Below are 12,199 nucleotides of genomic sequence, written 5' to 3'. Positions count from 1 at the left end.
GGTCAGATAAAACCAAAATTATAGTTATATTTTGGTAAAAACTCAACTCGTCGTGTTTGGAGGACAAAGAATGCTGAGTTGCATCCAAAGAACACCATACCTACTGTGAAGCATGGGGGTGGAAACATCATGCTTTGGGACTGTTTTTTTGCAAAGGGACCAGGATGACTGATCCGTGTAAAGGAAAGAATGAATGGGGCCACGTATCGTGAGATATGGAGTGAAAACCTCCCTCCATCAGCAAGGGCATTGAAGATGAAACGTGGCTGGGTCTTTCAGCATGACAATGATCCCAAACACACCGCTGGGGCAACGAAGGAGTGGCTTCGTAAGAAGCATTTCAAGGTCGTGAAGTGGCCTAGCCAGTCTCCAGATCTCAACCCCATAGAAAATCTTTGGAGGGAGTTGAAAGTCCGTGTTGCTCAGCAACAGCCCCAAAACATCACTGCTCTAGAGGAGATCTGCATGGAGGAATGGGCCAAAATAACAGCAACAGTGTGTGAAAACCTTGTGAAGACTTACAGAAAACGTTTGACCTCTGTCATTGCCAACAAAGGGTATATAACAAGTTCTCAACAAGTATTGAGATAAACTTTTGTTATTGACCAAATACTTTTTTCCACCATATTTGCAAATAAATTCATTAAAAATCCTACAATGTGATTTTCTGGATTTTTTTTTCTCATTTTGTCTGTCATAGTTGAAGTGTACATATGATGAATATTACAGGCCTCATCTTTTTAAGTGGGAGAACTTGCACAATTGGTGGCTGACTAAATACTTTTTTGCCCCACTATGTATATATATATATATATATACATACACACACACACACACACACACACACATATACACTGCTCAAAAAAATAGAGGGAACACTAAAATAACACATCCTAGATCTGAATGAATGAAATATTCTTATTAAATACTTTTTTCTTTACATAGTTGAATGTGCTGACAACAAAATCACACAAATATGATCAATGTAAATCAAATTTATCAACCCATGGAGGTCTGGATTTGGAGTCACACTCAAAATTAAAGTGGAAAACCACACTACAGGCTGATCCAACTTTGATGTAATGTCCTTAAAACAAGTCAAAATGAGGCTCAGTAGTGTGTGTGGCCTCCACGTGCCTGTATGACCTCCCTACAACGCCTGGGCATGCTCCTGATTAGGTGGCGGATGGTCTCCTGAGGGATCTCCTCCCAGACCTGGACTAAAGCATCCGCCAACTCCTGGACAGTCTGTGGTGCAACGTGGCGTTGGTGGATGGAGCGAGACATGATGTCCCAGATGTGCTCAATTGGATTCAGGTCTGGGGAACGGACGGTCCAGTCCATAGCATCAATGCCTTCCTCTTGCAGGAACTGCTGACACACTCCAGCCACATGAGGTCTAGCATTGTCTTGCATTAGGAGGAACCCAGGGCCAACCGCACCAGCATATGGTCTCACAAGGGGTCTGAGGACCTCATCTCGGTACCTAATGGCAGTCAGGCTACCTCTGGCGAGCACATGGAGGGCTGTGCGGCCCCCCAAAGAAATGCCACCCCACACCATGACTGACCCACCGCCAAACCGGTCATGCTGGAGGATGTTGCAGGCAGCAGAACGTTCTCCACGGCGTCTCCAGACTCTGTCACGTCTGTCACATGTGCTCATGTGCTCAGTGTGAACCTGCTTTCATCTGTGAAGAGCCACAGGGCGCCAGTGGCGAATTTGCCAATCTTGGTGTTCTCTGGCAAATGCCAAACGTCCTGCACGGTGTTGGGCTGTAAGCACAACCCCCACCTGTGGACGTCGGGCCCGCATGGAGTCTGTTTCTGACCGTTTGAGCAGACACATGCACATTTGTGGCCTGCTGGAGGTCATTTTGCAGGGCTCTGGCAGTACTCCACCTGCTCCTCCTTGCACAAAGGCAGCGGTCCTGCTGCTGGGTTGTTGGTCTCCTGATGTACTGGCCTGTCTCCTGGTAGCGCCTCCATGCTCTGGACACTACGCTGACAGACGCAGCAAACCTTCTTGCCACAGCTCGCATTGATGTGCCTTCCTGGATGAGCTGCACTACCTGAGCCACTTGTGTGGGTTGTAGACTCCGTCTCATGCTACCACTATAGTGAAAGCACCGCCAGCATTCAAAAGTGACCAAAACATCAGCCAGGAAGCATAGGAACTGAGAAGTGGTCTATGGTCACCACCTGCAGAACCACTCCTTTATTGGGGGTGTCTTGCTAATTGCCTATAATTTCCACCTTTTGTCTATTCCATTTGCACAACAGCATGTGAAATTTATTGTCAATTAGTGTTGCTTCCTAAGTGGACAGTTTGATTTCATAGAAGTGTGATTGACTTGAAGTTACATTGTGTTGTTTAAGTGTTCCCTTTATTTTTTTGAGCAGTGTATATATAAAAATGTTTTTTTTTATTTTTTTTTAATTGGCAGAATAATCGGTATCAGCTTTTTTTGGTCCTCCAATATTCGGTATCGGCGTTAAAAAAAATCATAAATCGGTTGACCTCTAATCTGGAGTATTTATCCTGTTTTATCCGGTGTCCTGTGTGAATTTAAGTATGCTCTCTTTAATTCTCTCTCTCTTGGAGGACCTGAGCCCTAGGACCATGCCTCAGGACTACCTGGCCTGATGACTCCTTGCGGTCCCCAGTCCACCTGGCCGTGCTGCTGCTCCAGTTTCAACTGTTCTGCCTGCGGCTATGGAACCCTGACCTGGGTTCCTAGGTTCTGGCCTTTCTAGGGAGTTTTTCCTAGCCACTGTGCTTCTACACCTGCATTGCTTGCTGTTTGGGGTTTTAGGCTGGGTTTCTGTATAGCCCTTTGACATCAGCTGATGTAAGAAGGGCTTTATAAATACATTTGATTGATTGATGTAAACTTCTGACCCACTCGGAATGTGATGAAAGAAATACAAGCTTAAATAAATAACTCTACTATTATTCTGACATTTCACATATATAAAAAAAAAAAAATGGTGCTCCTAACTGACCTAAAACAGGGAATTTTTACTAGGATTAAATGTTAGGAATTTAAATGTATTTGGCTAAGGTCAAATCAAAATCACATCAAATTGTATTTGTCACATACACATGGTTAGCAGATGTTAATGCGAGTGTAGCGAAATGCTTGTGCTTCTAGTTCCGACAATGCAGTAATAACCAACGAGTAATCTAACCTAACAATTCCACAACTACTACCTTATACACACACAAGTGTAAAGGTATAAAGAATATGTACATAAAGATATATGAATGAGTGATGGTACAGAACGGCATAGGCAAGATGCAGTAGATGATATAGAGTACAGTATATACATATACATATGAGATGAGTAATGTAGGGTATGTAAACATTATATTAAGTGGCATTGTTTAAAGTGGCTAGTGATACATTTTTACATAAATTTCCATCAATTCCCATTATTAAAGTGGCTGGAGTTGAGTCAGTATATTGGCAGCAGCCACTAAATGTTAGTGGTGGCTGTTTAACAGTCTGATGGCCTTGAGATATAAGCTGTTTTTCAGTCTCTCGGTCCCTGCTTTGATGCACCTGTACTGACCTCGCCTTCTGGATGATAGCGGGGTGAACAGGCAGTGGCTCGGGTGGTTTTGGCTTTAGGTCTTATGGCCTTCCTGTGACATCGGTGTGGTGTAGGTGTCCTGGAGGGCAGGTAGTTTCACCGGTGATGCGTTTGCAGATCCACTCCCTCTGCGAGAGCCTTACGGTTGTGGGCGGAGCAGTTGCGTACCAGGCGGTGATACAGCAACAGGATACTCATCATTGTGCATCTGTAGAAGTTTGTGAGTGCTTTTGGTGACAGCCCGGTTATGTAAACTTCCGCTTCAACTGTAGGTAACAACACATCCTCAACACAGGGTGCGTGCTCGCCCATCATGTTACTCCCTGTTCCGCATGCAATGACCAACGGCCAGGCAAGACTCCAACACATCATTATTTGCTGATGACACAACAGTGGTAGGCCTATCACCCGACAAACGCGAGACAGCTATAGGAGGAGGTCAGAAGATGAAAGGAGACTGAAAAATTGGCATGGGTCCTCAGTCCTCAAAAGTTCTACAGCTGCACCATCGAGAGCATCCTGAACTGGTTGCATCATGCCTGGTATGACAAATGCTCGGCTTTTGACTGCAAGGCGCGACAGAGGTAGTGCGAAACAGCCCAGTACATCACTGGGCCAAGCTTCCTGCCATCCGACCTCTATCAGCATGGTGTCAGAGTGTCAAAGACTCAGCACACCTAGTCATAGATGTTCTCTCTGCTACCGCACGGCAAGCGTACCGGAGCGCAGTCTCGTCCAAGTAGGCTTATTAAACAGCTTCTACCCCAAGCTCATAAGACTCCTGAACATCTAGTCAAATGGCTCCCAGACTAATTGCATTGCCCCACCCACACCATGCTCTCTGTTATCTCTACATAGTCACTTTAATAACCACATGTACATACTACCTCAACTAAGCGGTTGCCACCCGCACATGAATCTGTACGCCCCACCCGTCCAGTGGTAGCCGCAGTACAAGCAGCTCAGTGGTTACCCGTAACAGCAGCTCCACGTACGCCCAGTAACAAGCAGCTCCAGTGGTAGCCGCAGTAACAGCAGCTCTGTCCAGTACAAGCAGCTCCAGTGGTAGCCGCCAAGTACATAGCAGCTCCAATGGGACGCAAAGCAGCTCCAGTGGTAGCCGCAGTAACAAGCAGCTCAGTGTAGCCGCCCTAAGCACAGCGCTCCCAGTAGTAGCGTCAGTTAACAAGACATCAGTGTAGCACGCGGCTCATTAACCGACAGCGCCCTCAGGTAAGCCCAGTAAAAGCACTTCAGTTGTTAGCCGCAAGTACAAGCGCTCATTAAGCCGCGAGTAGAATGAGCTTCAGTTAGCCAAAGTAAGCGCTCGTGGTAAGCGCAGTAAAAGCAGTATCAGTGGTAGCCGCAGTAACAAGCAGCTTCAGTGGTAGCCGCAGTAACAAGCAGCTTCAGTGGTAGCCACAGTAACAAGCAGCTTCAGTGGTAGCCACAGTAACAAGCAGCTTCAGTGGTAGCCGCAGTAACAAGTGAAGTAGTTACTGCATCTTCATGTCTGAGGACATTATGTCTGGACACGTCTAACAGAACATGCCTGTTCTGCCATTCCCCATGGCTCGGTTTCCGCACATATGCAAACGCTGTCTCTCTCTCTCTCTGCAATGCCACCCTGACTGACCGCTGAACTGTTCAAACATTAGCGAGTTATTTAACCATTTTTTCACTCTGCCTGGTTCTGGGAACCACCTCTCAGAAGAATAAGGAATGAGGAGGAAGATTAAGGATGGGATAGAGAGAACAAGAAAGTAAACGAGAGTGAGGAAAGAGAGGGGGAGCTGGAGCGGACTGGGACAGGCCTCAGGAGAGAGCCACGGGTGCCCTTGAAATTGCCTGACTCATTACTGCAGCAATGGCCATGCATGTGGAAGGGGTCTCAGAGAGCGCCGTGTGAGTGTGAGAGAGTGAGCGAAAGTGAGAGAGCCCTGGTTAACCACTGAAGGGACACTTCAAAGGCCCATACGCACCTCTCTTTCCCCTGCTTCAAATACCACACAGTGTTACAGTGGAGCAGGTAAGGGGAAAATGTTAACACCTCATCCTTAACCTATGTGTTCTGGACCGGATAAGGATGAAATAATAACTGGGGAGGTCTAATGGAGAATGGTGTACAGGAGCTCCCTTTAACTGAAAGACCATGTTGGAGAGGTTCAACACTACAGTGCTCCCATAGACCTCATAGCAGTAGAGCAAATCGGGGGGCCATTGGAGACTTTGCTAAAGCAAACAGATGTGCTGCACCCCTACCACAGCCTCCAGCCTATCCCTCAAAACAAAGTGTCTGAAGCTCAGTCCCCAAATCCCTGTATGCATGGATAACCAGGGCTACAGAACCCTTCTCCTCTTGTCTGGGTTTCCCATCACTGCTGACTGATGACAAGCAGAGCAGAAAGTGGCCCCATGTCCCTGGGGCCACTAGAAAGCAGGCAAAGGCTCTCTCTAACCCCATTTACTCCTGTCCCAGTACCCATGCTGCTCTGCACACTGACAGACCACATTACAATTAAGGGACTGGCCTTAGTGACTCCAATTTGTCTATATGGAGCAAAGCTAAATATGCTGAGAATAAAGCACACATTCACAGCGTCCGTACAGGTCTGATAAGCTGTGTGGTGAAAGATGCCGTTGAAACAGCACTCTCCCAGCCTGTTTTTAGATGACAACATGGAAAACAAAACCAGAGAGGTCACCATTATTGCATCAAACAAAGCTGTCCATTTACCCACAACACTTCAGACTAATAGGCAAGCAAATCAAATTAATGTTTAAATAAGGCTAAACCAATAACCAACTAAACATTATTTCCATTTGTGTACAGGCGTTGTGCTGTCCATGCCAGCCTTTATGAACAGAGGCATATAGCCCTCCTAGGCAGAGTGCAGGAGCCTTTTCCCCTCAATCTCTGCTTCCTCAAGCAAATGGCAGAGCTGCCAACAAATCCTTCCCAATACCACCTTAATATCCTTCACATTGAAAAGCATGTGCGCAGACGGTGTGTGTACGTGCGGACAGCAGCGTGTGTGTCACCGAGCTGAAGTGGAGGACATGCTAGCTAGCGCATTATAGATTTGACTGCAGCATGGATCCACAGGGGTAAGGATYACAATCGGCAGGAGCAAAAGCCCCCTGACAACAACCTGCATGCCTGTGGTCAGAGCAGAGGAGTGACATGCCAAGCTAAGGAGATTACACCGTCTCTCACTCTCAGCCCAAAGAGTAGCTCCTGCCCTGCCTGGCAGCCACACGACAACTAAAGCCCTCGCTGGGTTCATCTGTGGGCAGAGCCAGGCCAACAGACTGTCAACCACATCCCTTATCTTGCTCAACATATGTGGCAACAGCCAGGGCATTTCATCATCTTTAAGGCACTCAATACAAAACCAAAATGTTTATGCGTAAACAGCAAGGTAGCCAGAGACATTTTGCTCTATCCCTCGAGTCTTCCATTAGGTGAATGGGCAATACAGCTACAGCATGCTGTAACCTAAAAGCAAGCTTCCTTGGACAAACTACTGCATTGAGATGTGAATTGAAAAGTTATGTTTTAACCCAGGGCAGTAGACCTGGTGGAGGAGTCCGTCAGCCTAGAGACATTTTCTCCTCCTCCTCTGTCTGACTGAGAACCTCCTCAGGGAGCTGCAGTGTCATTACAGCCAGAGAGAGAACAAAAGGGAGAAAGATGTGTGTGTGTCCYKCAAATTCCATCCCACCCAGCAACAAATACCCCTCAGTCTCACCTGACAAAACCCAAGATGAATCCCATTCAACAGAGACATCCCACCTGGCACCACAAGTGCCTTCTGAACACTGTCTTCTGAGTTGAACATTGCTTTTAGAAACCTTTGTTCATCACACCATGACACTTAACTCAGCATTACCAGGGTATGCTGTTCAAAGGGAACTTCTACCAAAAGGCAAAAGCTTTGCACAGTATGTTTCTTTAAACCGCCCAACTGGTGTTTGTCTGATAAAAGCATTCACTTTTTTTTATGGAACTGAAAGACCCAAAATGTTAACCAATAACATCCTCAAAGAGCAACAATTCTGTTCACGTCATTTCACTGAGCTAAACAAGAAATTACTTGAAAAATTACGACTCTCAGAAAATACAATGACTCGTATTTGAAGTCACACTTATAGGGGACATGTTTGTTTCCGTCTCTTCTCTCGGGGTCCTATAGATCGGGGCAGCTTTTTAACCTCCTGCTGTAAAGTTAATACTAAATGTCACAACAGAACCCATTGGAAAAGGCTCCAAGGAGAGAGAGAGAAACTGTCCAAGGAGAACAGCATGTTGTACTAATGAATTATCTATTGAGATTACACTGCCCTGACCTTTTGAATGCTCCAAGGCAGCCTAGATGCACCAAGATGGACAGTTTCAAGGCTCCTAGAGCTCAGCAGCAAGTAGACCCAATTGAACTAGAGGGAAGGACATGCGAAATAGTCTACTAAGCCTTTGATTGTCAGGTACTTAACATTAAAAGAGAGGTTCTCTCTCCTCCTGAGTCAAGGAAAACATAAGTTCAGTATGCAATGAGGGGATAACATAAGGAACATTCAGAGCCTGCAGCCATCCCAGACAGCCTAGCCTAATGCCTGTTGGACAGAAGAGGGATTGAGGAAATAATTTCAAAGGGCACAAGTCCGGTCCTTTTTCAGAGCTCCCTCCCTGGTGTTGACCAACCACAGCGTTAATCAAGTGCTCCAGTATCACACCTCTGCTCTGGTCCAACAGTGGCTCGGGACAGAGAGTGCATCTATAGCTGCCTTGAGTGTTGACGGAATTAAGGGTTTAATACACAAAACAAATGGGATTGGACTGTTATACATACTATAACAATGGAGTGCAAAGAGAAGAGAACAGGATTAGCTACAATGCCAGAGTTATGGGATTGTGTCTCTGCGGGACTAATCAAAGTACGGAAGAAAAGGCTGACGATATTCATTGACTGAGTTTGTGGTAATATTGGGAATATCAAAGGGAAATATATTGAATTGGATTGTTGCTCTACATACTCTAGCATTAGTCTACATGGAGATGCTATTCATTATTTCAGACTACATGTGTAATGCCATGATGTAACTAAATCAGCTGAATCGTTATTCTTTGTGAGTCCAAATGAAGGACAATTGTAGCGATGGAAATGTGATGGAAAGTCATGTGCTTATTACATAATTATTCATTATGTGCTTATTCAACCTCTGTTTACTCTGCCAGAAGGGCAAAGATGGTGTGTTCATTTGCGAATCAACGGTTGGTCCTCCACCCCTTGGCAGAAGACGTTTGTTTAGCCTAAATTATAGTAAAACAATTGTCTTGACTGACAATAGCTGGTGTTGTTAATCTTTTGAGGTAAACAACAAGGACAATACATCAACAAGTCCCCCTCTCAGAAAAGGGAACAGAGATCAATAGTCAGGTTGTTAACTGACTATCCTACCGATCCTTGACTTCGGCGATGTCATTTACAAAATAGCCTCCAACACTCTACTCAGCAAATTGGATGCAGTCTATCACAGTGCCATCCGTTTTGTCACCAAAGCCCCATATACTACTCACCACTGCGACCTGTATGCTCTCGTTGGCTGGCCCTCGCTTCATATCCATCGCCAAACCCACTAGCTCTAGGTCATCTAAGTCATTGCTAGGTAAAACCCCACCTTATCTCAGCTCACTGGTCACCATAGCAGCACGCGCTCCAGCAGGTATACGTCACTGGTCACCCCCAAAGCCAATTCCTCCTTCGGCCGCCTTTCCTTCCAGTGATGAACGAACCTCATCACCATATTGTTATTTATTTTGCTTCTTTGCACCCCAGTACCGCTACTTGCACACTCATCTTCTGCACATCTATCACCCCAGTGTTTAATTTTCCATACTGTAATAATTTCGCCAATATGGCCTATTTCTTGCCTCACCCCCCTTATCCTACCTCATTTGCACACACTGTACATAGACTTTCTCTATTGTATTATTGACTGTATGTCTGTTTATTCCATGTGTAACTCTGTGTTGTTTGTTTCACACTGCTTTGCTTTATCTTGGCCAGGTCGCAGTTGTAAATGAGAACTTGTTCTCAACTGGCCTACCTGGTTAAATAAAAGTGAAATAAAATTAAATTCAAATAGAAAAATGGAGCTCAGTTTCAAAAGGCTTTCATTCCCCCCTAATTCAACCCCTGAGCCCTGGCTATGACTAACACTTAGAATTCTGGACACCCCAGGGTACTAGACGAGGAGAAAGGACATCCAGTGGAACTGACCTGTATCTCCTCGTAGGCCTCATCAATAGTGGTGACCTGGTGTTGCTCGTGTAAGGCTGGCTCGTCACAGAAGAAGCATACCAGGCTCTTGTCGCTGAGGCAGAAGAGCTTGACCTTCTCATGGTCCTTGCAGGGATAGGAGCTCCTCTGCGCGTTGAGGATGGCGTCCAGCGGGAAGGCTGAGTAGCGCTCCACGATGTTGGACAGCTTGAGGCTTGGGGAGAGAAGAGGGTCTGCGAAGGTCCTCCTACACTCAGGACAGTCTCGGGCACCGTGGGGCTCCTGCCTGCTCCAGTGCTCAGTTATACACTTACGGCAGAAATAGTGCTCACAGCCAAAACTGACAGGGTCCTGGTAGATACTCAGGCAAATGGAACACAAAAGCTCGTCCTTCAGACAGCAAGCCATTTGCAAACATAGAGGTTGAGATGCATCTGACTGCACATTGCTTGGGAGCAGAATGCACCTGGTTATATTTTTCAATACAGTGTTCTGGCCTGAGAGATCACATCAGGGTTTGGTTCTTGACTGTCAGTCAGTTCAATGACACCCACTTCAGAATCTTGGCCACTATTCTTTGATCTTTCTGCAATGACAAAACACAGACATAGCCACCATGGAGCAATCTAATACACAGAAAGCAGCAATTCACACGTGTGTAACGTTATGCAAAAATATATACATCAAAGTAAATCTGATAAAGGGTTTAAGCAGTAAACCAGCCATCTTTGGCATTCATCTCTTGGTAAACAATAGCCAGCAAGGAGAGGCTGTGGTCGCTGGAAGTTATGATTTTACCACTTGTTAGCTAGGAAATTTGAACCACGGTCAATTCTATGGCTTTTGAATAGCATACGTGGTAAAGCAAAAATATTGAGCTTTCTTTTTTTAACAGCATGGTTACATTATCATTGTCTTCTACGACGATGGAGTCGCTCAACACAGCAACAGCAGTATTTTGACCTGTCCTCCTTTGGACACTGGCCGAATTAATGTCATAAGCTAGCAAGTTAGCTAGCTACGCTTAGTAGCTAGCTAACTTATATGTCCAATAATGACCCCCGGCTAAGAATCGACATGTCTATAAAAATAAAAAAAATAAGTGAGATAACAAGCTCCCTTCATTTGCCATACAACTTATTTAACTCGCGTTTGTTACCTGGCTATTTCTGCATTTTGTTTCGCTTGTCAGCTAATATTTTCAATTGCAAAACTGACAACGTTAGCTGTCTAATTCGATAGCTAGCAAACGTTAGTTGCCTTGCTGGCCAGCTAGACTTAAACATCGCTATCTGCCTCCTCCATAGGAAAGAGAGGTGATCAACTTACCATAGCAAATCTCCTTAAATGTTACTTTAAATTATTGTGCTTTAAACGCAACCCTGTCTGATATTTTCCAAAAGAATCAAAGAAAACCGCACCAGATCAAGTTAATAATTTCAGACAACCTCACTCACAAGCATTCACAGCACCCAAACTGACATCCACTGCTGCTCAGTCGATCTCACTCTCCTTCAGAAAGGAATGAAACACGGCAATAGAAACAAACCAACGCCTCCACCTGCGCGAACGATGGGTGTCACACTGACACATCAAAACTCTTCGTTCAATCTGTGGTTGCGGATTCACATACACATGTTGTTTGCTTGAGTTAAAATGTAAAACGCATAAATGATTACGTACATACAAGTACATAGACGGAGGAAAAACATTGGCTACTACTGGAGATAAATGTTGTACCCCTATAAACGAATGGAACCGCGCAAACTTCCACGCGCTCAGCTGAAAGACAAAGATTAGTTCCGCTAGCACAGCAGCACTAACGTCAAAGACAGTAAAGTCACAGAGTTTCTAAACCCAGAGGCGCAACATTGCGAGACTTCCGGGAACGCTTATGAAACAGACCAAGCAGACCAGGCTGTGGTTTGAGAAGGCAATGAGAGAAGTGAACGATTCTTCATTTTCTAGAAATCTAAAGGCACAACCTAGATTCGAGCCAATGTCTGCCGAGGGGTTTGTGCTGATTGTACTTTGATTGTGACAGCCGGTTAAATGGTGTCCCTTGAGAATGCAAGAACAAGATGTATGTCATGAGAAGTGCAGCATATTCACAAGGAGATGTATACTTGGAATAGGGAGGAGGAATGGAGGGAAAAACAGAAGCAGATGAGGTCTAAGAGAGAGGGGGAGGAAGACTGAAAATATTTGGCATGTGTCCTCAGATCCTCAAAAAGTTATACAGCTGCACCATTGAGAGCATCCTGACTGGTTATATCACTGCCTGGTACGGCAACTGCTCTGCCTCCGACCGCATAGCACTAC

At 45.4% G+C, this 12,199-nt stretch overlaps 1 protein-coding gene across 3 annotated transcripts in view; it reads right to left on the bottom strand.

The window, feature by feature from the left end:
- LOC111969803 (E3 ubiquitin-protein ligase TRIM62) overlaps nucleotides 1-11,706 on the bottom strand; it is a 45,594-nt gene extending 33,888 nt beyond the window's left edge. Inside the window, exons 1-2 of one of the 3 annotated variants that reach the window (XM_023996074.2) lie at nucleotides 11,207-11,706; nucleotides 9,878-10,463 (exon numbers count right to left, since the gene is read on the bottom strand). In XM_023996074.2, the coding sequence (XP_023851842.1) occupies nucleotides 9,878-10,285 (408 nt within the window). In that variant the 5' untranslated portion in view covers nucleotides 10,286-10,463; nucleotides 11,207-11,706. The remainder of the gene's footprint in view (nucleotides 1-9,877; nucleotides 10,464-11,206) is intronic. The other 2 variants (XM_023996083.2, XM_023996093.2) reach the window with 2 other exon arrangements.
- Between the last annotated feature and the right edge of the window lie 493 nt (nucleotides 11,707-12,199).

The sequence above is a fragment of the Salvelinus sp. IW2-2015 genome, linkage group LG1 (assembly GCF_002910315.2).
Source record: "Salvelinus sp. IW2-2015 linkage group LG1, ASM291031v2, whole genome shotgun sequence".
NCBI classification, from domain to species: domain Eukaryota; kingdom Metazoa; phylum Chordata; class Actinopteri; order Salmoniformes; family Salmonidae; genus Salvelinus; species Salvelinus sp. IW2-2015.
The sequence above is the reverse complement of the archived record's forward strand: the minus strand, read 5'-3'. Positions and strand labels throughout refer to the sequence as shown.